The sequence below is a fragment of the Prunus avium genome, chromosome 8, assembly GCF_965620075.1.
Source record: "Prunus avium chromosome 8, drPruAviu1.hap1.1, whole genome shotgun sequence".
NCBI lineage: Eukaryota > Viridiplantae > Streptophyta > Magnoliopsida > Rosales > Rosaceae > Prunus > Prunus avium.
Window position 1 is genome coordinate 40,124,356 of NC_142291.1, and position 23,491 is coordinate 40,147,846.

General features: G+C 39.1%; 6 protein-coding genes across 7 annotated transcripts; 2 read left to right on the forward strand and 4 right to left on the reverse strand.

Moving 5' to 3' along the window:
- Positions 1 to 1,343: 1,343 nt before the first annotated feature.
- Positions 1,344 to 2,780, reverse strand: LOC110749406 (GATA transcription factor-like protein). The gene is made up of 2 exons (XM_021949514.2): positions 2,355 to 2,780; positions 1,344 to 2,191 (listed from the first exon to the last, which is right to left on the reverse strand). Exons 1-2 carry the CDS (start codon positions 2,547 to 2,549, stop codon positions 1,541 to 1,543), a joined length of 846 nt encoding a protein of 281 aa, XP_021805206.1. The 5' UTR covers positions 2,550 to 2,780; the 3' UTR covers positions 1,344 to 1,540.
- A 2,568-nt stretch (positions 2,781 to 5,348) lies between these two features.
- LOC110749310 (uncharacterized) lies at positions 5,349 to 7,791 on the reverse strand. The gene is made up of 3 exons (XM_021949393.2): positions 7,232 to 7,791; positions 6,581 to 6,970; positions 5,349 to 5,916 (listed from the first exon to the last, which is right to left on the reverse strand). Exons 1-3 carry the CDS (start codon positions 7,668 to 7,670, stop codon positions 5,549 to 5,551), a joined length of 1,197 nt encoding a protein of 398 aa, XP_021805085.1. The 5' UTR covers positions 7,671 to 7,791; the 3' UTR covers positions 5,349 to 5,548.
- Positions 7,792 to 7,965: 174 nt separating this feature from the next.
- LOC110749378 (uncharacterized) lies at positions 7,966 to 10,688 on the forward strand. 2 transcript variants are annotated; one of them, XM_088245582.1, is made up of 9 exons: positions 7,966 to 8,476; positions 8,633 to 8,763; positions 9,008 to 9,093; positions 9,264 to 9,358; positions 9,431 to 9,527; positions 9,642 to 9,756; positions 9,906 to 10,060; positions 10,160 to 10,285; positions 10,464 to 10,688. In XM_088245582.1, the coding sequence occupies exons 1-9, from the start codon at positions 8,364 to 8,366 to the stop codon at positions 10,686 to 10,688; spliced, it is 1,143 nt and encodes a 380-aa protein (XP_088101708.1). In that variant the 5' UTR covers positions 7,966 to 8,363. The 2 variants fall into 2 exon arrangements, with proteins under 2 accessions (XP_088101708.1, XP_021805165.1); XM_021949473.2 differs by having other exon boundaries at positions 7,973 to 8,468.
- A 287-nt stretch (positions 10,689 to 10,975) lies between these two features.
- LOC110749375 (endoglucanase 9-like) lies at positions 10,976 to 13,687 on the reverse strand. Its single transcript, XM_021949471.2, has 2 exons — positions 13,070 to 13,687; positions 10,976 to 12,445 (listed from the first exon to the last, which is right to left on the reverse strand). Exons 1-2 carry the CDS (start codon positions 13,503 to 13,505, stop codon positions 10,986 to 10,988), a joined length of 1,896 nt encoding a protein of 631 aa, XP_021805163.2. The 5' UTR covers positions 13,506 to 13,687; the 3' UTR covers positions 10,976 to 10,985.
- A 721-nt stretch (positions 13,688 to 14,408) lies between these two features.
- On the forward strand, positions 14,409 to 18,788 carry LOC110749355 (uncharacterized). Its single transcript, XM_088246093.1, has 13 exons — positions 14,409 to 14,773; positions 15,178 to 15,315; positions 15,523 to 15,604; positions 15,872 to 15,948; positions 16,084 to 16,190; positions 16,350 to 16,470; positions 16,636 to 16,752; positions 16,866 to 16,957; positions 17,147 to 17,213; positions 17,350 to 17,428; positions 17,520 to 17,611; positions 18,224 to 18,367; positions 18,540 to 18,788. The coding sequence occupies exons 1-13, from the start codon at positions 14,594 to 14,596 to the stop codon at positions 18,678 to 18,680; spliced, it is 1,437 nt and encodes a 478-aa protein (XP_088102219.1). The 5' UTR covers positions 14,409 to 14,593; the 3' UTR covers positions 18,681 to 18,788.
- A 2,696-nt stretch (positions 18,789 to 21,484) lies between these two features.
- Positions 21,485 to 22,818, reverse strand: LOC110749352 (cotton fiber protein). The gene has a single exon (XM_021949440.2). The coding sequence runs from the start codon at positions 22,677 to 22,679 to the stop codon at positions 21,996 to 21,998; it is 684 nt and encodes a 227-aa protein (XP_021805132.2). The 5' UTR covers positions 22,680 to 22,818; the 3' UTR covers positions 21,485 to 21,995.
- Positions 22,819 to 23,491: the final 673 nt, after the last annotated feature.

Sequence of the window (23,491 nt, forward strand, 5' to 3'; positions counted from 1 at the left end):
TTACTCGATTCTCCATGTTGGACTGCAAACCATGCTCAACACCTTCTTCCTCTCAAAAACTGGACAATACAAGTGGTGAAATCCTCTCTGATCCTACCACATATAGGTCTCTCGTTGGTGCCTTACAGTATCTTACATGGACCAGGCCAGAAATTGCATTCTCAGTCAATCAAGTGTGCCAGCATATGCACACTCCTCGTACTCCGCATTTGTCAGCCGTGAAGAGAATCTTGAGATATCTAAAAGGCACACCAGCTCATGGCTTGCTCCTTCGCAAAGGCAATCTCAACCTTACAGCCTATTCCGACGCAGACTGGGCTGGTTGTCCCATTGACCGGCGCTCTACCACCGGCTATTGTATCTTCTTTGGCCAAAACTTGGTGTCTTGGAGCTCGAAGAAACAAGCCTCTGTCGCTAGATCTTCAACTGAAAGTGAATATCGTTCCTTAGCTCACACAGCCACTGAAATTTTTTGGATTTGCTCTCTCCTCAAAGAAATTCATTTTTACCTAGATAAACATCCTCTCATCCTCTGTGACAATACCAGCGCCATTGCCCTAGCCTCGAACCCCATCTTTCATGCAAGAACCAAACACATCGAAATTGATTATCATTACATCCGTGACCTTGTTACCAGCAACATTATCTCTATCTCTCATATCTCCACCCATGCTCAATTAGCAGACCTCTTCACAAAGAGCCTTCCTAAAGCCATTTTCAAAAACTTTCAGTCCAAGCTCACTACTCCAAACCCGCAGTTGAGCTTGCGGGGGGATATTAGCCATAACTCTATGGTTGATCAAAATGATCATCACACCCAGCAAAAACCAGAAAATGGTCAACACACCCATGCTATGACAGCTGCTATGCTCCAACGGTCACAAAGGCATATTCAACACAAGGACAAGCATATTCCTTATTCTTATCCGATGAGTCATCATCAGGGGTCCTTGTCCTAGGGTTTCCTGTATAGTCTCTTGTGTATATATATACACCTTTTACCTCCATTGTTAAATAGAAAAGAAAACGGTAGTCTTTATTGACTGATACATTGACTGTAACCCATCATCAATAGTAATAGAAATATACTCTTTTCCTTCTCAGTATGAATTCTATCACGTTTATCAACAACGTAAAGGTTAGCTCTTCTTCCCAACAATTCACTCTCTTTTTCTTTATGTTGTCATTCAGAGTGCATTCGTTTGAAATTTCTAAGTTGTCGAGTTCTTAAAATTGGAGCTGAATTTCGTCTCTTTGAAAATTCAAACCCTGCAAGCTGGGAAGTTGTGATCAAATATATATGCATCATTTGAGATTTGGCATTTTAATCCTTAGAGACTGCATACTCACAATACATCTATATCATCATCATCAATTCATCACTCGTTGCCATGTTAGGCGGTTACATGTAGGTTCTTCTCACAAACGCTGGCACACACACATATTATATATATATACATATACAATTATTAAATTTCATTACATATTACATCCCATTCATGCATCAGATTACATATATAGATGAGTGATCTGTCCAGACTCAGAATGACTCCCCGCGTAGAGCTCTGAGCACCCTGGAGTGAGGGGCATCAGGGTCACCACGCATGGCATTCTCTTTCCATATCCTTGCAGCTCTACTCAGTGCCTCCTCAGCCGTGTCCAACTGCTCCGGCCTCCATCTAATGACATCTCTACCTGCACCATACTCCGATACGGCGTCAGCCGTGCCGTACATTACACGCGTAATGGGCTTCCGGGTATCTGCGAATTCTATCTCTGACAACGGAGAAGCCTTGTGATGCTTGTAGTACTCTCGTTCATCTTCCCTATCTCTATCTGTCTTGTGCTCCTCATTTTCCTTGTCCCTTGGCCAGGGTGTACCATCCAGCCCCACACAGCTCACCTTTTCCAAATCGAAATTCTCTAATGATAAACCAGTCGCAGCTGTTGCGTATTGGCTAGCTCGCCTTTTCTGAGTATAATTGATTGGGTGGTCCGACGGATCCGGCTGCAGGGTCACTTCTGTCTTCTCTAGCCTTGGGAAACTGGCGTTTGGATATGAGGGTTTATTAGGAGGTGAAACCGGTTCTGTTCCTGTTCCTTTTCCTTTGCCCCAGCTGCTGGGTGATTTGTCTACTTGCCTCTGTTGCTCATCAACGGCTGGTTTTTCCTCTGCAACATTTTCTGTAGCCTATACATAGATTTTCATCAATTGATGTTGTAGTTAATTATAGCCAGTAGCTAGGTCGTAGTTGGCCGAATGGATACATAACATATAAAGACATATATTGTACATCTACGGTCTACCTAATTGAAGGCAAAAAACTCAATTGGAGCTCAGATATATGTCTTACTTGAGGATCTCCGGTGGTGACAACAGGGTCAGCTTCATAGTCCCCAGCGTGAAGGGCTGTGTCAGCAGGGCGACTAGCCATGGCCGGAGCAAGTCCTGGTCGCAGAGATTGAGCTTGATTGCCAAGCACCCAAACTGACCTTGACCTTGACCTTGGTGCTGCAGCAGCAGCCACTGTTTTTTGCAAATATTGCATTTTGATCCCTATAATAAATGATCTGATCTGATCTGATGTGCCTCAATTCAATTGTTTCCTAGCTCGTATCGCTTTCTTTAAATTGATGGCCTCCTCAGTTGGAGTTGTGGAAAGTCCTGGAACAATACAGAGCTGCAGGCAGGGGAACCTCCTAGAATGTCTAGGAGTAGAAAGAGTTTGTAGGGTCAACTGTGAAGACACGTGTAACTACATGCACTGACGTGGCAGCAGTTTAGATTTAGAATGTCTAGGTGTACTTTACGTGTCACCTTCTGATTCTTTCCTTTACAACATCTGTAAACAAAGATGATTATTACTACTATTTTTGTCTGTAATACAAATAATCGAAGATTGTGGAGGAGAGGAACCCAGAAGCAAGTAGAAAGAAGTCATCTCATGTTTTAATTGGACTTTGGATATGTATGCGTTATGTTCTCATCTCAACTACCATGGAATTCTCTGGCAGGATTGATTTTTGAATAGGTCCATTGTTCTTACTTTTTTTTTCAAATTTATAAAAACAATTAAATGAATTTGTTTATTAGTAATAATAATGTTAACTCACTAATCCCCTTCTGAAATCTCTCCAAGTTCGTGAAAATACAATGTTATAAAGAAAACAATACCAATGAGAAGAAACGCCCCTTCAACTAACAAAACACAATGATGCCTTAACTCAATGATCACTATTTGATAGCATATATCAACCATCGAGCAAGTTCTAAACAACCACCAAGCATACATATATATATATATATATATAAAGCTGAAAAACATAAAACAACCATCAAGCAAAGAAATGGAGGCTTTTCGTTTGCATGAATGTTGCAAAACTTCATACAAATGAATTGGCAGCTGCTGCAAAAGCATCATTTAGAATTTACATACATACAAGAGTGAGGAAACAGAGTTTTAAGCACAGACGGCGCCGCCAGTGCCACTAGAACAAGATAGGGCCATCAACAGTATAGCGGCTTCTTCTTCTTCTTTCAACTTCCTCTTGTGGAAGTGTAACACCACTTCGACCATTTCTCTTTCCATAGACATCAATCCCAGCTTCAAAGGGGCTCCAATAGTCTTGTGTTTCCTCCTCTCTGTTCCAGTTGCTCCTTTGTTTAAACCAACAAGAGCCCTCTTTCTCTTTCTGTATTTAATCCCACATGCATTGCAAAGAGTCTGAAAACATCATGTATATATATTATTATATACCCTTCAATTAATGAAAGAACCAAACCAAATTCAACCAAAGGAAAATGGATATGAATTATAAGTTGATCCATGAAATGAAATTTTACCCTTGGCCCAGCTGGACCTCCCCTCCATAGTGGTGTTGTTGTTGTGTGGCAATCTGCACAGCTTTTGCTGGGCGGCGCAATGCTACTCTGATTCATGTGCTCTGCCTCTGATCCCTGTTTTCAGAAATCAAGGTTAACTAAGCTAGCTAGTTACACATTAATGAATGAACTATCAATATCAGTTCAGCGGATGCTAAAAAACATCAGAAGATGGATAGCTCTTACTTTCTGTCTTTGATCCATGACACTTGACACAGCGAGCTCTTATTTCACTGGTTTCATGTTCATGAGAAGAATAAAAGGCCAAATAAATCAGAATGGGTGGTGGGTTTGATCAAACACACCTACAACACGTACATCTAGCTAGCGGCTGATCGCTGATCAGCAGCACGCTTCACACAGGGATGGATGGATCATGGATGTTAAATAAATGAACCCCACCCCATGAAACATATCCTTGGCTAGCTACGACTAGTACTAGTGCTAGTAGAGATCAAACAAATTCGTTACGACCAGCGACTGAGGGAGAAATATAATGGTTGGCGAAAAGAGGGAGGCGCGCAGGGGAAAACAGGGACAAGAAAAGCGCATAGACGGACTTATATATTTGCTAAATGTATATATATTATAGCCACGACAAAATTTGAAAAACGTTTTGGGGGAGGTGGGGGCAACACAAAACCCTAGATCTGGTATATTCTTAAATGACTTAAACGCCCTAAGACTTCCCCACCTCTGTTTGTATGTTCTTAAAAATATTTGGTGTTTTGTGTCCCTTTGCTTTAGAGGAGCTGCATTCATTTTCTGTTGTTTTGGAAGAAGGTTTGGGTCATCCCAGTCCGATCACTGTCTCCTTTGATATTGAAAATTGAAACATAATTTAATTACACACGTATTTTCACCTTGGCTTTGGGTAATGGTTTGGTTAATAGTTACCCAATTGGATGGAGGAAATGGGCTAGTGATGGGCGGTGAGAGATACAGATAAAGAGCCAGAAACCATGAGCCTTGGTATTTTGTCATTACAGTTGAAGAAATAAGAAATAGGGTTATACAAACAAGATGGAATAAGAGATTGGGGAGATAAAGTTACAATAACAGACAAAATACGGCCTATAGATTGATTCTGGTCCATATGCAAATAGCGACATACTGACAAACAGACAGCCAGCCAGCCAGCCAGTCTCTTTCTTTTTTATTGTACAGAGATTGACATGGCAGACAGCCAGCCTTCCCTTTCCCTTCCCTTCCCTTCCCTTTCCCTTCAGTGTGGTCCATCCCAAGTACGTTTGTTGAAGACAGATCAAATTCAAAAAACACACTTATCATTTGGGCTTCAGTGTTTTTCATCTATCCAACGCTTTTGAATTATTTATCAAATCCATGGATACTTGAGCCATGACTTTTACAAATTAGTATTACAACTCCTCCTCCACTTCGTATTAATTTGAAAAGAAAAAAAAAACAAAGAAGAAGAAGATGCTCTCTAGCATGCAGATAGCTGTAAAGTAAACTCCTCCTCGATTATATGAAATAATAATGTCCAAATATTTATTTATATTACACATAGTCAGATCAGAAGCTCCCTAAACATACATAAGAACCCTATTGTTAGTAAAACACAAGTAATTAATGAAGAGTACATCAAAAGAAATGAATGGTTCCTCTCAGAAGCCTAGTAGACCTGAGTGGGTTAGTACTAGTTTAATATATATCCTTGGTGTGTCGACCGAGTTTGAGGCAAATCTGAGCAAGCAGAGCAAATAGAGAGCCAAGAAGGCACATGATCCAGGATAATACAAGCAATGTCCAGTCCTCAAGGCTTTTCTTGGGTGAGTGGCTTCTGTCCGATATCAGCAATGCCCTATACACTGCTTCAGTGACGGCATAGGCTGAAACTGGGTCTGATTCTTCTGCCAGAAATCCGTACTCGGTAAGGCACACGATGTCATATACTCCACTAGTCTCCGATACACCCACACTTTCACAGATTTTGAGCCGCCCTTCAATCCTCTCCTCAGTTGATAACATGTCGCCATGTGTCAATATCAAGATAGGCCTCTCATCATCATCTGCACTCCCAAATTATATAAATATATATATTATAATTGAAGAATTAAGAGTTCTTCCAATATATACCCTTACTACTACTATATCCTAGTCATATACCCACCTACTTTTAAATCTTTATTGAAAACCCAAATTTAAAATAAGTTGCTATGTGAGATAGATTTGTCCTAGTGTTATTAACTAAATTACATTATATGCCACATAGCTTCATATTTTATTTATAATTTATTTTCAAACATATCATTAACTACCTTAATTATAATTAATACTCCCTATTAATAGCATATGAATCACCCCATTTATTTTGGTTGGCATTTCCCTCTACACATCGTCAATCCCTACAATCTCAAACAAACAAAAAATCCCTAAATTACATATCCAATAAATAATATACCTATAAAAGCTATAAATATGTATATAACATAGGTACTTTATTTACAAACAAAAAAAGAAAAGGATCTGTCACTTTGTAATTGAAATTTATGAAAATGTTTTTATGAATTAAAAATAGGTATATTATTTACAAATATATTTATTTTGGTCAGAAAATAAGTATTAATAGGAACAAAAAGTGATGAATTGCAGTTAAGAGAAATTCAATTTAGAAGGGGGGTAAGCCAAATTTACTGAAGAATTAAATGATAAAAAGGAATGAAGAAAACTTACTACAATTTGTGAAAGCGTTAACAGAGCAGAAAAGCTGCCTTGTGGCCTCCATTGGCTTAGAATCACCAGCCTGCAATGCCTTGTAGATTTCTGCCATGTTAGCCACCACCATTGCGCAATTCACTCTCCTCCTCACAAACTTTGAAGCCGAATATTCATCATGTTCCATTAACGCAGCATCGTCGCCTGGTCTTAAGCACACTTGGTTATGGCGAACCCCGTCATTCATCCAACTTGACACTTGTTCTTCAACACCCTCACCCATTTGGTTGTATTCGAATCCCCTCGAGTCAAACACACAGAACCCACTTCGCGAAGACCTTAGCACATTGTGCTCTTTCAAAACCATGCCAGCTCTAGATTTACTACTATGATTTGAAGAATAACTTCCTACAAACACAAATAAAATTTTAATTAATTACTACTTAATAATAATAACAAAGGATATCATGTAGCACATTGTGCACGCAGCACGTACCAATACAAATATACCATGTTGTTTATACTTTATTAGAAGAAAAAAGAACAGTATTATATATATATATATATATATATATATATATATATATATGTATGTATGTATAATAATATATGTTTTGTTTTTAATTAAGTTAAGGAAGTGAGTTAAAATATATAGCTAATCAGGTGTACCTGTCTCTGGCGGTGATGTTTGAGCAAAGGGTACGAGTCCAGAGCGACCCAAAACAGAGTACATAAGGTTGACGAGGGAGGTCTTGCCAGAAGCAGAGAAGCCAACCAAGAGAATTGTGGCCAGCGGTGGGATGTCCATGTTTTCCTTAGTGATACCTCCTATAGGCATCCAGAAATCACCTGATCGATACATGTGCAGCTTGTGCCGGAGCTCATTCAGCCCTTCGTGATGACTGTGCGTTGCCACCAAAGCCAGTCTCTCCAACTCTCTCACCACTCTCATCCTTGGATCAACCTTCATCATCTTAACATCAAACTTTGCACCCCATGATCTCCACCAACAATTATTATTAGCAGCTACTGATCTTGGCCAGTACTCTTCATCATTCTCGTCTGTAGTTGATTCATCTGTGCTGGAACAGAGCAGCTGGTTCTTCATGTCCACGATATACTATTGTTCAACTTCTTAGTTGTATGCTAGCTGTGCTTTGAGTTCAATTCGAGTCTCCATCAAAAAAGAAAAAGGCAAGAAATCATATGGATATATGATGATATGTCTGGACAAAAGAGTCCCCTTCAATGGGGTCCAGATGGGTCTAAGGGCGGGACTTGCCTTTAGATTAAATCCAAAGCCTGCTGCTTCCTATCTCTTTCCTGCATGATTTTACCACAACACCCACACACAGGTCACGGGTGGTGAATGGTGATGGGCATTTTCGCCATATGCCAACGTAAATACATGGTCATACTCATATGCGCGTCTTGTTCGTTTTACTTTTCGGTTTTGGGGTAAGTTTCTGGTGAAAATTAGTAACTTGTCTCATGTTTTTCCAACGGTGTTAGTTTTATGTCAAATCAGAATCCATCCCCATCCTAGTCCTTCATGGGTAGAGTAGGGTAGTGTGTGTGAGAGTGAGAAGGGATAATTGTTAAAGTAAGAAAAACGAAAAAGAAAATGTGTGTGTTGTATTTGAGGAACTCATAATCATAAATATAGAGATAGAGTGAAGAAAAGGAAAGACACCGCGGCAAAGCAAATTGAAATTGAAAGTGAAATGGAGGATAAGTTATCGAGCGTGGCAAAGAGTTTTGCACCATCACCCATTCAGGAACTGTCCCATCTTGCCCAGAGATGCAACGCCATCAACCTCGCCGAAGGCTTTCCAGACTTCCCTGCACCTTCCCATATCAAATCCGCTGCCATTTCCGCTATTCATTCCGACTTCAATCAATACAGGTAGGTAGGTAGGTACACTAGAAATTCATGTGCTCAGCTCAGCTCTGCTTCATCAAAATGAAATTGAATTTGAAACACCCACTTCCCCTGCACATAAACTACGTACCTTGACTTGACTAGCTCAAGTTAAATATTAATGTTCCTTTTATGTTAATTAATGTAAGGCATGTACCTGGAATATGTGACCTCCTGGCAAACATAGTGAAGCAAATCCATGGATTGGATGTCAACCCTCTTACTGATATAGCCATTTGTTGTGGCCAATCTGAGGCCTTCGCGGCAGCTGCCTTTGCAAGTATGCTACCTCATCACTCTAAGCTTCACTTTCATTTATCACCTTCAAAATTAATTTCTTTTTCCTTTTCCTACATGCACAAGCAGAAACAGAAAATTTATTATAAACTAAATTGGCTGGGAGTGGAGAGAGTCCCAAGAACCACTTCATAATATTCTCAGTCTTATTGGGATTTCTTTTCTTTTTTTTCTCTTTTTCTTGTTTGGGGATTGATATAATTTGTTTTCCTCTCCTGTTTGGACAGTAATAGACAAGGGTGATGAAGTTGTACTGTTTGACCCTTGCTATGAAACATATGAAGGATGCATTAAGATGGCTGGGGGAGTCCCAGTAAGCCTCTGCTTCCTATTACTTGTCACTGAAGGCACTTCACTCTGTGTTATGAATTCAGATTAGAGCAGCAGCTGCAGCTGCAGCTTGTTGATGGCTAGGCTTACCAATTACGAACAGACGGAATTTCAAATTTCTACTAATTTTTTTCAATACAATGAATGTCACAGGTATACGTCGCTCTCGACCCACCTCAGTGGACCTTGGACCCTAACAAATTCATCAACTCTTTCACCGGGAGAACAAAAGCTGTAGTACTCAACAGGTTAGAAGCAACCACCAAGAAATCATATTTCTCGTATTATTATGTCGATATGTACTGATGTAAATTTTGCAGTCCTCACAACCCAACTGGCAAAGTATTCACTAAAGATGAACTTGAGATTATTGCTGGAGAATGTCGCACCAGGAATTGCCTAGCTATAACAGATGAAGTATGACATTCTTTTGCTTATACTAACAAGACTTGGGTATATTGAACCATAGGCTTTTTCTGAATTAAACTGCTAAAAGAATTATGGATTTTGTCTTTTTGAATGTTTCTACAGGTATATGAGCATATAACCTTCAACAGTGAGAAACATATATCCCTTGCAGCATTCCCAGGAATGCAAGAGCGGACTATTATCACGTCTTCCTTATCTAAAACGTTCAGTGTAACAGGTTACATCTTATTCTTCCCCCAAAGAGCGTTGATTGAATTTGCTTATTCATGCTTTTCTTTTTCTGTAATAGAGCTAATTGTTTCTTTCTGCTTCAAATTAAAATTTATTTGAATTGCATTGTCTCGTTGCTGAAATCTTGTGTATCAGGTTGGAGGGTCGGATGGGCAATTGCTCCAGCTTTCATTGCATCTGCAATCAGAAACATTCATGCTAAACTTACAGATTCTGCTCCAGCACCTTTCCAAGAAGCTGCCTTGACTGCTTTGGGAAGCCCCCCTGAATACTTCGAATCATTGAGAAGTGTAAGGTCCAAAAGGCATATCCCCTAGTAGCTATTTGTCCATGTGATGCAACTGGTGATGATGACTAATCCCTCATTGTTGTTGTCTCCATATGCTCAGGATTATGAATCAAGACGAGACTACATTGTCAATTTGCTAACCAGAGTTGGCTTTAAGATCCAGTTCAAGCCTCAGGGTGCACTCTTTTTATTTGCAGAGCTACCTGAAAGTTGCAAACTTTCTGATGTATGCTTGCCTTTCACTTTATTGGTCTTATAATTTTGCAGAGAACCTTCAATTAATTTGTCAGGGTTGGTTGCATTTCTCCAGTCTTGCAGGCTGCAATTCACAGTCTATGTTCCTTAATGTAAGATAAATTACTTGTTTTTGTGATATCAATGATTCGGATTCATGTTTTTTTCAGGTAGATTATGTTAAAATGTTAATACAGAAAGCAGGGGTTGTGGCTGTGCCAGGATGTGGATTTTTTCATACACATTTGTATCCGGAGAAATTTTCTCTGGGAGGTTACAGCTATCAGGAGAGATACATTAGGTTTGCTTTCTGTAAAAGTGATCAGACTTTGGCTTCTGCTGCAAAAAGAATTGGGGAGCTTATTGATGCTACAGGGTGTCTCAATCTGCAATGACTCGGAAGGAAGAATAACTCAAATTTGTGTACTTGACATTGAGATGATATTGGAAGATAGCACTTCACTGAGAATAATGTAAGCTCATCTTATTATACTGAACCTGCAGAAAAATTATCAGACCTTTCTGGAAGTAATCTTATTAGACTTCACCGAGAAATTTTGTTGTTGGACAAGAAAAAAAAATTCAAAAATAGAATCAACTGCTTTCAATTTTGTTTTTGGTTTTTAAAAGAAAAAAAAAAAAAAAAAATATTTGATGACATAGTCACAAGAGATGAATGTTACTAAAACATCTCAGGGTATCCAAGGTGATGGGGGAGGTGGTGGGGGTGAAGTCAGGGGAGGAACTGCATAGAACATGGAGTTTTTGTCAATACCAGCAGGGGTTCCACTGGATAGTGCCACAAGTGCAGCAACAAGACCTGCATTTCCTACAAGGCTCGGCTCAGTGTAGTTGTAATTGAAACGGACATCCTGGAAATTGTCATGCTTATCAGGACCAGCAACCATGGCCCCGACAATTGTATTTGGATTCGGTGTCCGAGTGTTTCTCCATTTCAATCCTCCTTTACAACCATACTTGATCTTATTGTGGGGAATGGATGCCCCTCTATGGTGCACATGCTGTGGAAAATGTTCACTGAAGCCTACAACGTAGCTTATCCCCTGAGGATTTTTGCCAAGAATGTAATCAATTTGGGTCCTGGCAAACCTGCGCAGTTCTACATTGGAGTAGAATGTGGGTCCACAATACCATCCAGGAGCAGAAATAGCGTCAATGTAGTCACTATATAGTTGAGCTAAAAATGCTGCATAGACTACATACTGAAGAGGTTTTGGCCTTCCATGGTTCAACTGAATCAGCCCTCCTTTAGTTCTTCTGAAGCTTGAGAAAACAGGAAGGTAGGAGCACATTGTGTCTTCAGTCTGGCTGTGAAATTTTTTCAACATCTGTTCGTAGGGGTAGCCGTAACTCAGGAACAATCTCAGTCGGCTTAGAAGCAAAAAAGCACCAGCATGCTTGTTGTCCCAGCTAAGTACCCTATTATCAGGGTCAGTCCACAAAGCCCTTTCATGCCCAACCAAGTCAGGGTTAGTAACAAGTTGAAGATAGGATAAATTCCCTGTTGCAAGATACAACCACGATCCCCCCCACAGAAATTCATCCCAGAAACCAGTAGAATTGTAGAGAGGGGAAGATGGGTCTGCACCGCCCGCATACTTTGCACCTTGCTGTTTGGTAGCAAATTTGAAGAGTAAATCAGCACCATGAACAAGTTTCTGTGAGTACTTAATGTTATCTTTGAAAACAATGGATGCAGAAGCTAAAGCAGAAGCCATTTCCGCAGCGAGGGCTGGGCAGTTATAACACTCTTGTCCAGTTCTTGGATGGTCAATATCTTCAGGACGTATCCAACAGTCGTGAGAGTTAGCATCATGATCTCCTCCCCTAACATCTGCAACAACGTTGGCAATGGAATGAACAGAGGAATTGAAGGTGTTGAGAAGGTAATCTGTGCCCCACTTGATGATGCCCTTGACATGGTCTAGCTCTCCCAGTGCTTCATATTTTGCACTGTATTCGATCACGCTCCAGCTCAACATGGTCATGGCAAAAGATGCAGGGAAGCTGAACTTGCTTGCGTCTCCAGCGTCGTAATATCCACCAACCAGAGTTTTGGTGTTAGAGTTGCCATCAGCCAAGCAGGAATCACCTCTCCATGAAACATTGTTGTCCTTTGGCAGTTTTCCAGCTGCATATATAAAATGGAACTTACAGGTTAATTAGGAGTAGATGCTAGTTCAATTACAATTATCTTACAACATTTTGGTATGTATTTAACCAAAGCCAAGGGTCAACGATAAATTCTTCAGTATGACCGCAACACTCACGTGGTGTTACTAATTCACATAATTTATAATTCCACAATGACTGAGGTGGCAAATTACTCAGTCAGTAGTATGCATCCAATTTGGACTGGCGTTGAAAGTCCACCTACAAGGTATCTCTCTATTAAAACAATTTCCTGGATTTTCCTTCTTGTGACAGCCATTCCTAATCCTAGCTAGCTAAATCGTTTTTCTCCTTTGTTTTTTCTTTTGGGGAAAAAGAAAAGCATTATGCTTATGCTAACTTTTTTTTAAAATAAATGGTGAGGAGGCAATGGTATCACAATTGATAAGAAAAAAGAACAAGAAGCGGCCTGTTGAAAATAAAGAAAAGAAATCTTGGATACAAAGTGGGTAAAAATAGAGTAATTAAAACTTTTATAACTAAAAAAATTAGTGATAATAATTAGTCTAGTAAATGAGAGAGAGCGAGAGAGAGAGAAGAGGAGAATGAAGGGATATTGGGTAGAGAAGAGAGTAGTACATACAGCGTTGGGCGTTGAAAAAGAGGAGCGCTTGGTGAAGGGCGGTTGTATAGTTGTGAGGTGATGAGGAGTGGAGATGGTGGTGGTTGCGTTGAGCAATCTTAACTAGGACAATGATCAAGGCCACCAGAATGGCAACTCCAACCACCACTAGGCTCCTTATGTTCACCAGGCTCCCCAAAATCTTGCTCATCATCCTCCTCTTCTTCTTTTTCCCATCAATATTCCTCTCATGGTTGTGATCACCATTTTCTTTATTTTCTGGCTTCAACAGCCAACCTTGCTTCACCTCATCCGACGTCGTCGCTGGCTCTGCCTCTATCTCCACCGGACCACCACCCCATTTATCATCTTTCCTCATCCTTCCTTCCTTCCTCTGAGACTGAGTTACTGCTGCTTTGCTTTGCTCTGATTCATTATATATTTTGTAGCTATCCATCTGTCTGTCTGCCAGCGTTAAAACAGATTGCTGTTTCCCTCTTTACTCTAATTACTCACTCACTCACTCTCCCTCTTTTAATCTTTTAATTTGATTTGGTGGTGCATGTTTGCAATTCCAATTAGGCATCCAAATTGCTTTGTAATTGCCAAGTGTCTTCAATTCAATCTTCATTTGCTGCCAATAAATTTCCTATTTTAAATATCATCCTATGTAATCATGTAATGTATCAATGTCATGTCATGCACAAACAAAATCAAGACAATTGTGGAAGGTTTCTTTCTTTACACACGTCTCCTCTAAACAATACAAAATACAAAAACTGTATATTAGTTAGTTTTAATTGGGAAATTGGATGCCCTAATTAAATGTGAACGTGTATGCGTGACTTGTCAAAGGTCAATCTTTCTCAAATCTTCAGAATAAATGGAAAATTAATATCTCATTTCATTAATTTTGCCATTGCCTACCTAGTGCATCGAATCCGTTTCCATATCTTAATTATGGTAACCTTCCAAACCAATTGTCTCTCTCTTCAACTTGATTTGATTTTCGGAACTCCATTCTTTTTGTTACCTTTCAGACTTTCATTTTTATTTTTAAATAGAAGGAGCGATAACTCAAATTTGAGTGTAAAAATAATGAGCTCACTGCCATAATAATCAACTGACTTAACTCACATTTGCTTCAAACTCCAATCTTTGCTAAACTTACGTAGATGTAAATGATTGAATTTAAATTCTTAACAAAATCATTACATTTCGTAAATTAATTGAGGGTTCTATAATTTTTCATCTTATAGTCGCAAATTATTCACAAAATAAAGACCACTAAGATTATTCTCACTTTAATTTGATATGAAATAGTAAACAAAATGGAGAAGACGACATTAAGTTCACTTACAAGTGAAATTACAATAAACAGAGGCCACACGCGCCCCCGCTTGCCCGTTGGTCAACTAACACGGAGCACCGCCTTCTTATCTAGCAGTTTTCTTGCATCTAAAACGATAACACTGAGGCGGATATGTGGAGGAGTGAGTGATGCCTGTGGCTGAGACCGAGGGTTAAAAAAAACACTAAAGAAAAATGTCTGCGGCCGTCGACGTTGCTCCTCTTCTTCTTCCCTACAGAGACACAGACACAGACAGAGGCTCATCCAATGAGATCCAAAGTCTTGTGCCCTCCGTACCATCCAACGGTCCAGATGCATCGACACCTAGTCAACGCCTCGCCTCTCTCGACGTCTTCCGTGGCCTCACGGTCGCGGTACGACAAGCCACAGAAAAATTCCTAATTTTCTTTCATTTTAATTTTGAGCTAATTTGGTTGGTGATACTGTAAGTGATTGAGGCCATGGTATTTGTGGTTTAGTTACAGTGGTTTAGTTACAGGGAGCAAACACTTGAATAAGGAGGATAAAGTGATGGTGTCCTGTGAATAAGTTGAATTCATTTCTATTCACTTCATTGAATCTCTGGAATATTACCCTTGAATTGATCATTTGCCAAATTAATTAGTTCGTTAAAGCTTGATACGTATTACAATATTTTACTATCAAATAAAGTGTTTGATGAGTTGTGTATTACTATTACTTCACCGTCACCTTCTAAATTCTCTCTCTAGTTTTTCCTGATTTGATTGGTTTTCTCACTCAAACAATGAATGAACAGTTGATGATTTTGGTTGATGATGCTGGAGGAGCTTTCCCATCGATTAATCACTCTCCGTGGTTCGGTATTACACTTGCGGATTTTGTAATGCCATTTTTTCTTTTTCTTGTTGGCGTCTCTATCAGCCTAGCATTCAAGGTAGAGTTTATCCTTCTTTCACCTCATATGCAAAATTGCCCTTGTTTTTCCATCCAATCTTTCTCTAAAACCCCTGTATGTGTCAGTGTTGTGTTTGCCCAAATGATATTGCCGGTGAAGCTCGTCTTTTAAAAATAAAGCATTTTGCTGCAATGGATTCCTATTTGCATACTTATAAACTCTGTAAATATATTAATTACCTTGCAGAAAAATTCTAACAAGACAACTGCCACAAAGAAAGTCATGCTTAGAGCAATAAATCTCTTTCTCCTGGGGTTGTTACTGCAAGGTATTCTGTCATTGTTCCATTAGCTATCCTAAGCATAAACTTGATCTAAACTCGAGATTCCTTGATCTTCTTTTAGCTATATTGGTCGAAGTCGAACAGTTGTAAGTTACTAAGTTCTCTGAGTTGAATATAAATATTTTACTTTATATTTCACCCTTACATTGTATTACTTACGTGCACCAGCTCCAATGCATGGAACATAATTTATTATAAATGCTGTTGTTAATGAAGATTTCTTGTTTATTTCTCTTTGCAATGTGTTCTTAGGTGGGTATTTCCATGGGCGTAACCATTTAACATATGGAGTTGATGTCGGCAAGATACGTTGGCTAGGTGTGCTACAGGTACCATTATGGTTGATAGGTCTAGAAGTTTGTTTCATTTTCTTCTCTGGTTTTAATCATGAGTGATTTGGATATATGAAATGCCATAGCCTACTGTCATCATGCATGTTGAAAGTGTGCACATATAATCTTCAGAGGATATCAATTGGATATTTGCTGGCTTCAATCTCGGAGATCTGGCTTGTTAACAATATCATGGTTGACTCACTGGCTGATTTTGCTTGGAAATACTACACTCAGTGGTTAGTGTTGCTAGATATTTCTGTTGATGCTCATATTTGCAATTTAATCAGCATCTGTGTCTGCCTATGTGAGACCAAAAGCATCACTTTTTAGGTTGACATATGTTTCCCTTTTTCCTGTTTTGTATTCTCGAGTTGTAACTTTTCTATGTAATGCAGGTTGTTTGCTATTGGATTGTGCTCGTTATACATGTGCTTTCTGTATGGCCTTTCAGTTCCAACTTGGGAATATGAAGCTCCGAGCATGAATTTGTCTGGTTTTGCTTCTGGTACTCAAATTGTGAGTTAAATTATTTATTCTCTGCATTACTAATTGCTGAGGTTATTAAGTATTGGTGCATGACTGAATTTGGCTGGTCCTTACTACAAGATTTCACCACTTCTATACATGTATTTCCCCTTTGGTTGTCTGGAACTAAATTGAAACACAATATTTACTTAATAGGTTTATTGTGGAGTGAGGGGTAGTCTTGAACCTCCTTGCAATGCTGTTGGTTTTATTGACCGAGTTATTCTGGGTGAGCATCACCTTTATCAACATCCTGTTTACAGAAGAACAAAGGTCATTCTACTGGGCCTTCTTTGGTAACTGTATTATTGAATCTACCAAGGTTTGAACCCTGTATTAGTGCATTTTATTGTTGATAATTGAAAGATGTTAACCCTGTGTATCAGGAATGCAGCGTAAAGTCTCCTGACTATGGACCTCTACCACCTAATTCTCCCCAGTGGTGCCTTGCACCATTTGACCCAGAGGGAATCCTAAGGTTAATTTCTGCAGTCCCTTCTATCTCTTGGCTTTTGCTACTGATCTTCACTGCCCATTTCTCTCTCTCTCTCTCTCACACACACACACACACACACACTCTGTAAATGCTAGAGAAGGTGATTGTATGTTCTTGTTAATGATTATTTAGAATTGATCTTTCATTTTTTCTTATATAATAAATTTCCAGTTCTCTGATGGCTGCTGTTACTTGTTTTGTGGGATTGCATTTTGGGCACATATTACTGCATTTTAAGGTGTGATGTTTCTTGTTGCTGTATAACACTTACCTTTTGTGAGCTAATTGTGTCTACTTTTGAAATTATGTATTAGTTGTCTGGATTTGGCTCTTTAATGGAATTGTTTTTCTGACATGGATCCTTTCTCTCGTAGGACCAAAAACAGAGGGTGCTGTTATGGTCCATGTCTGCTGTTTCTCTTCTACTATTCGGATATGTTTTAGTAATACTTGGTATTCTCTTCATTATAGTTATCTTTTTCATTCCTTTGTTTTGGTAAGGAGTTCCATTCTGTTTCCTCTGACTAATGGCAAGGTGTATCAGGTATTCCTTCCTGTAAACCTCTGTATACAGTGAGCTATGCATGCATTACAGCAGGAGTTTCAGGCTTGATCTTAAGTATTATATTCTACATCGTAAGTTCGTATTTCTCCGTCCAACTCCTGATTAAATTCTACTCCACATGAAACATGAAAGGGTGAAAATAATCTCACCATCACACCTCTAATACAGAGGTGATACACAGTATGGTCAGTTAAGAGAGTACAAATAGCAGTACACAACATGAAATTTGTTCCCCACCCTTAGTCTGACAATAACAAATAAGGAAAAAGGAGTGCTTGTCTTTTAGAGTTGCATATTCCTACGTTAAAATATCACCTTTCCCTAGGTGAGTTGATGGCTGGAAACACGTGCACATCTCTATATTTTACTGCTTTCAAAATGATGTTAGCATTGTGAAAATGAAAATGTGGTTGGAGTCAAATGAAACGTGATTATTTGTGGTTAATATTAACATATGGAAACTCGAATGGATTTACTGAATTTGGTTTGTGATACACAATTTTGGGAGCGGGCTTTAGTATTGACATGGTTGCAGACGTTTGATTGATTGTGCTTGACATGCATAAAGATCCTTATGATGCAAAGCTTGGCATAAATTTGAATGATACTTTTGGAGGAAGAAGACACATTGCAGAATGCATTCAAAGATTAATGTGCTTTAGTTAAACTTCATCTAAATGCAGGTTGATGTGAAACATTTCAGAAAGCCCACAGTATTGCTACAGTGGATGGGAATGAATGCACTCCTTATATATGCTTTGGGTGCTTGTGACCTTTTCTCGGCAGGTTTGCAAGGTTTCTATTGGCGCTCTCCAGAGAACAACCTGGTAATCTTATCTTTCTTGTATGATGGAAAAAAGAAGAGAAGAAACCTCAAAATTTTCCTTTGCTGTAATCTTTTGGTGTAAACTCATGGAGTTGGACTTGTTGGTTTGTTGGATGGTTTGTCAAAATGGCTAGTTTCATACTAAATACTTTGGACTGAAATGTGACATGCAGGTTGATGGCACAGAAGCATTATTGCAGGCCATGCTCCACTCAAAGAATTGGGGTACCCTAGCGTTTGTAATACTTGAGATTTTATTTTGGGGTCTTGTTTCTGGGTTTCTTCACATGAAAAGCTTGTATATAAGACTTTAAAAAGATTCTAGTGCCCCCCTGTAGTAACAAAATTTTAGCTTTTACATGATTACGAGTCACTTGTGTTTTGTGCCAGGTATATATAAAATTTATCTGTTGTTTTTGAAAGTTTTAAGACTGATGTCCTATCGTTTTTTTGTTTTTTTTTTCAAATCAGAAATCTGCTGTTAGTCCCTAAAGTATTTTTGTTTTCTGCTAATAAATTGTGTAACGAAATTGCCCTCATGCCCAGAAGTTGTAATCACTGCTTCAATATAGCTAGGTTCGAGGGGCATAGTCACCAAGTGCAAGCGATCCAAGCCCTCCTCTTAGCTTAGTGCAGTGGCTACTGACTCAAAGGTTATCAAATCTTCCTACACTTACTGACTTTTTTTGGGTTGGTCTAAAATGATTGTGGGATGGAGACTTAACATTGTTATTTGTAGAATAAGCCATCCTACCATCGATTCATTTCCTGTTGTTTGACAAGATAACATCTTTCTTTCTCTTGGTATTCATTGATTTGTGGGCAACAGAAAATGAAATCTAGTGCAAAAGTTGGAGACAGTTCACGTGGCTTCAACTTCTGACCCTCCATTTCTTTTAAGTTTATCGAAATGACCTTGTTCATCATTTGTCAAGAAATATCAAATTCTAGAAAAGACCTTGTTCGGTTCTGGAAAAAGCAGATGCCTCGGGGAAAGTGATAGGAGGAACAAACAGCTTCTTCAAGTCCTATTTCTTAACCGTTGGATCATATCAATGGTGGTTTAAAGATAGTTTCTTAACCGTTGGATCATATCAATGGTGGTTTAAAGAAAGGGCCTTAGATAATTAAGGCCCTCACCTCACTCACCTCACTATAGAATTCTAGCAGGCTTCTTCACCATCCTTGACAAGTTGACAAGCATGGCCCAATGACGATATAAAGTCATCCGACATGAAACTGAGCCCTTTTGGGATAGAAAGATAAAGAGAAACTAAGGGGTCATCTCTATCTTTGCAAAAGCTCCCAATCAAGAAAAAGAAATTATTAGGATAATGTATGTAGATTAAAGGAGTTGGCATACAGCTAGCCAGGTGCTTTGGTATAATTTCTTCCTTCTTTTGAAAGATATAATATAATTTAACTTGCTAGTTGGTGAAAGAGTTTAGTAACAATGAGAGAGAATAAAATGGTTCCCTTCGGGCCACGACGACACAACAACTTTACCCCAAATCAAGATTCTTGAGGTAAATTAAATTAGAGAGTGTTAATGACGTAATTAATTAAAGAATCTTCTTTGTCGAATTTCCAAACCAAAAGCTTCAATGTATATAAAGTTAGGGCTGTCTATCTGGCTTAATAACATAGTGAGGTGGATATGAGCAGTGAAAATGAAAACGCAAGTTGTGAGGTTTTAGAGAGAGAAAATGGAAGAACAAGTAGAAGAGATGACATTTCCAGTTTCGGAAAAGCACTTGCATCGAGAGCCATTTATGGTTCAAGCAGCAGCAGCAACCGCCGCACTGGAAGCAGCAGGGAAGCCAGAACACAACCCAGTAGGCTAAGTAAGGTTTCCTTGGCTGACGATCCCAATATTAATTCACAATGACAATTTGGTAATAAGACAATATTAGTTTCTGTGTCTTGTAATATGTATATTTCGAAAGTTTGATTTATCATCACCAGGAAAGGGTTGGATAGTATTTATTTGGGTGGTTTTATTGCCATATTTGACAAATTGTAATTCTACATGATTACCATTGCCAGGGTAACGAATAAATAAGATTGCCTAGTTTTATCTTCTTCCTTTTGGTCTGAGTCTGAGATGAGATATATAATTTATTGGCTAGTTTTGAATGAAAGAATACATTGAAAAGAGGAAGCCGTAACTATTTTCTCAAATTTATTTATGCATATTTCTGTTTAGATTTCTAAATTTTTGTGTCAGAACTTCGTGTTATAGTGTTGTTTTTAAAATTTATTTATGTTTATTTAGTACATACTTAATGGTATTTTCTATCGGATTGAATTCTATACAATTATCATACAAACCAATCATCCAATATAATGTATTGAATCTTGACATCCGAACACACATTGGATCTGATTGTAAAACCTCAAATCCAATAATATATTAAATTGGATTAAATTGATAAAAATTCATTAGTTTCGAACAGATGTAAACCCCTAGCCCTAGGCGTATACGTAGAGAAACAAGGATTGGCAGAAACCGATAGACCACAAGTGCGTGCGGCGTCAAACCAACAAACTAAAAAAGTACATGTACATCTCGCACAACACCTACACTGCAGGCTACAATTTGTTATTTGTTATTTTTGGTCTCAAGACAAGACCTACAGTCTACAATAGTAAAAGGGCATTTCATTTTTGGTGTTCTTAGTCTCACTCAATTTTCACTTTTTTGGTCTTTTTTATTTTTATGACTAGAAGAATTGTCGTTTAGTTTGGCTTGCAATTAGTCCCAATCATGAAATACAATCTAAATTGTTGTATTTAACCGAAAACACAATCAATCCATCTAATTTTGCACTTATATTCGTGTATTTGTGTGTGTTTGTGTTTTTTTTTTGGGTAATTGTTATGGACAACAATTAAAAATACGGATCCTTGATTGAGTTGAGAACTTGAGATCAAAGTATTTATCTATCTCCGTACGTCTTTTGATTCCAAGCCCAACCAAAGAACAATCATGGACAGGACAGGACCCAACAACATGAGTCTTTGGACTACACTCAATAACCCCCGTAAATGCGAAGAAAAATACGTTCTCATATTATACATGGACTTGGACTTCCCAGCAGTGCACCTCGCAGTCGCAGACTATAATTGGTACCAAAGTTATATTAAATCAAATAAAAGATAGATTGAACATTATTCAAACTTTTCTTTTTTATTTTTCTTTTTTTGGTTTCTGAAATTACGTACAATAAACACACCAGCTAGCTAGCTAGCTAGCTATAATTAGGTACGTAGCCCACATATATATATATATATATATATATATATATATATATATATATATATATATATATATATATATATGGGTACTTATACATATGTATAATTAAGGAACCCAAGTTAGCCAGCGTGAATGCATGCAAATGAAGGTTGTACGTAAGTCCATGCTTTCCTTTGCGCATGCATGTCCTTTCCTAGTTGAGTTGCAGCCATGCATACTGAGGATGTGGCAGGGAGCGCTTATATATCATGACCCAGGCGAAGGCGAAGCAACGTACATATATACCTGCATGCATGATATATGCGGGCATGGATTTGTATATGTATGCATGCATATTGTAGTACTAGCTAGGTAGACGGATGGATCGATCTCAACTGGTTGACCTCGGAATGGTGTCGTCGTAACGGATATGGACGGAATCCAAGCGATCCAAGCGTTGAAGCCTCATCTGTTGATAGAATTGAGCGATAAACTCCTCCGCCTTTGCGTCAATGTTGGCGTTGACGATGGCGGCGTTGTCGTTGTCTTCGTCGGTGCGGTCTAGCTCTTGGAGATTGACGGCAGAGGCGTATCGGCTAGACATGCCATCTTCGGAGGCGAGGTCGTCGGTTCGTGCCGGAGACATGGGTGGAGGGAGCACGTCCTCGTATCGTTCACTTGTGTGTACGGAGGATGGCGGAGTGGGGTTGCTGGTGGTTTGGAGGTGCAAGGGGCGGATGGACCCTACGAGGCGCTTCCACGTGCCTTTTGTTGAGACCACGGCTTGAGCTTGAGCTTCGAAGGAGGTGGGTTTGGATTTTCCATCTGAACGATGTCGTCGTCGGAGCATAAAGAGGGCCAACTGGAGAATGTGCATAGCTCCTCCACTACGCTTCTTCTTAGGTGCAGGTGCTGCGGCTGCGGTGGCGCCCACATCATGATGGTGATCATCAGATTGATGATCATGAGCCGCTTCCTTGATACTAGTATGATCAATAATATCCGTAGGAGTAGGACCCGGACCCTTGTTGCTGTCGGCGATGGTGATGATCACGCTGTCTGACTTGGGTTCCATTAATTAATTGATGGGGGATATATATAGTTTATGTTAAGGGCCGTGCCTAGGTGCAGCGGGCGCCTGTGGTCTTCTTCTTTATCCCCTCTCCCTGCAGCGAGCAGGGTGAGATGTGGGAGAAGACTGTGGTGGGAAAGGTTGGAAGAAACCAGGTTATATACAAAATTAAGGTCCGACATCGAGGGATGCTTGAATAGGGCATCTATATTTGGGCATGAGCTAGCTATAACTATGGGAATGAAATGGCATTGATTTGATGGATGGATGGAGGAGATTAATTCGTTTTCCATATATACTAATTGTTAGTTATGAGTGCTAGTAAGGCGTTGTTTACTTGATTATTAGTTAATTTTTGATTCGTTAATGTAAGCCAAACAAATCATAAAATTAATCATATTAAATTATTAATGTTGTGTTTGAGCCAGACAAATCATAAAATTAATGAAGAGAAATTCATGGAGAGAAGAGCGAGGCTCAGGCAGGGATGTTGTTTCGGGTTCAATCTTTGATGCCAGCAGGAGGTGCCGCAACTTTCTCATTTGAACTGGTCCTCCATCTCTCTCTCTCTCTCTCTCTCTCTCTATAGATAGATGAGGCTAATTGCCACAAACTGTTTCCAACAGCTATGAGTATGAGATAGGGCCCATAAATTCTTCAAGTGGTTGAGCAACTTCGCTACAGACTGTAGAGTGAGAATGACAGAATGAGTTGCTGCTCATTTACTCAAATTCGTCTATGGTTAATAACATATCTAGACTAATATAGTTTAATATAATTCCCACAAATAATGAAGTATTTGTAAAAGGAAACAA

What these genes read in the sequence shown, in the direction of transcription:
- LOC110749378 (XM_021949473.2), top strand. Translation starts at nt 8,287, where the DNA reads ATGGAGGATAAGTTATCGAGCGTGGCAAAGAGTTTTGCACCATCACCC. An exon ending in AAAGCTGTAGTACTCAACAG is followed by an intron (nt 9,359 to 9,430) that starts GTTAGAAGCAAC and finishes TAAATTTTGCAG; the next exon opens with TCCTCACAACCCAACTGGCA. An exon ending in AAAGTTGCAAACTTTCTGAT is followed by an intron (nt 10,286 to 10,463) that starts GTATGCTTGCCT and finishes TGTTTTTTTCAG; the next exon opens with GTAGATTATGTTAAAATGTT.
- LOC110749352 (XM_021949440.2), bottom strand. Translation starts at nt 22,679, where the DNA reads ATGGAACCCAAGTCAGACAGCGTGATCATCACCATCGCCGACAGCAAC.
- LOC110749406 (XM_021949514.2), bottom strand. Translation starts at nt 2,549, where the DNA reads ATGCAATATTTGCAAAAAACAGTGGCTGCTGCTGCAGCACCAAGGTCA. An exon ending in TCACCACCGGAGATCCTCAA is followed by an intron (nt 2,192 to 2,354) that starts GTAAGACATATA and finishes ATCTATGTATAG; the next exon opens with GCTACAGAAAATGTTGCAGA.
- LOC110749375 (XM_021949471.2), bottom strand. Translation starts at nt 13,505, where the DNA reads ATGGATAGCTACAAAATATATAATGAATCAGAGCAAAGCAAAGCAGCA. An exon ending in CTTTTTCAACGCCCAACGCT is followed by an intron (nt 12,446 to 13,069) that starts GTATGTACTACT and finishes TTATATATGCAG; the next exon opens with CTGGAAAACTGCCAAAGGAC.
- LOC110749355 (XM_088246093.1), top strand. Translation starts at nt 14,594, where the DNA reads ATGTCTGCGGCCGTCGACGTTGCTCCTCTTCTTCTTCCCTACAGAGAC. An exon ending in ACATATTACTGCATTTTAAG is followed by an intron (nt 17,214 to 17,349) that starts GTGTGATGTTTC and finishes TTTCTCTCGTAG; the next exon opens with GACCAAAAACAGAGGGTGCT. An exon ending in TAAGTATTATATTCTACATC is followed by an intron (nt 17,612 to 18,223) that starts GTAAGTTCGTAT and finishes ATCTAAATGCAG; the next exon opens with GTTGATGTGAAACATTTCAG.
- LOC110749310 (XM_021949393.2), bottom strand. Translation starts at nt 7,670, where the DNA reads ATGAAGAACCAGCTGCTCTGTTCCAGCACAGATGAATCAACTACAGAC. An exon ending in AACATCACCGCCAGAGACAG is followed by an intron (nt 6,971 to 7,231) that starts GTACACCTGATT and finishes TTGTGTTTGTAG; the next exon opens with GAAGTTATTCTTCAAATCAT. An exon ending in TAACGCTTTCACAAATTGTA is followed by an intron (nt 5,917 to 6,580) that starts GTAAGTTTTCTT and finishes TTGGGAGTGCAG; the next exon opens with ATGATGATGAGAGGCCTATC.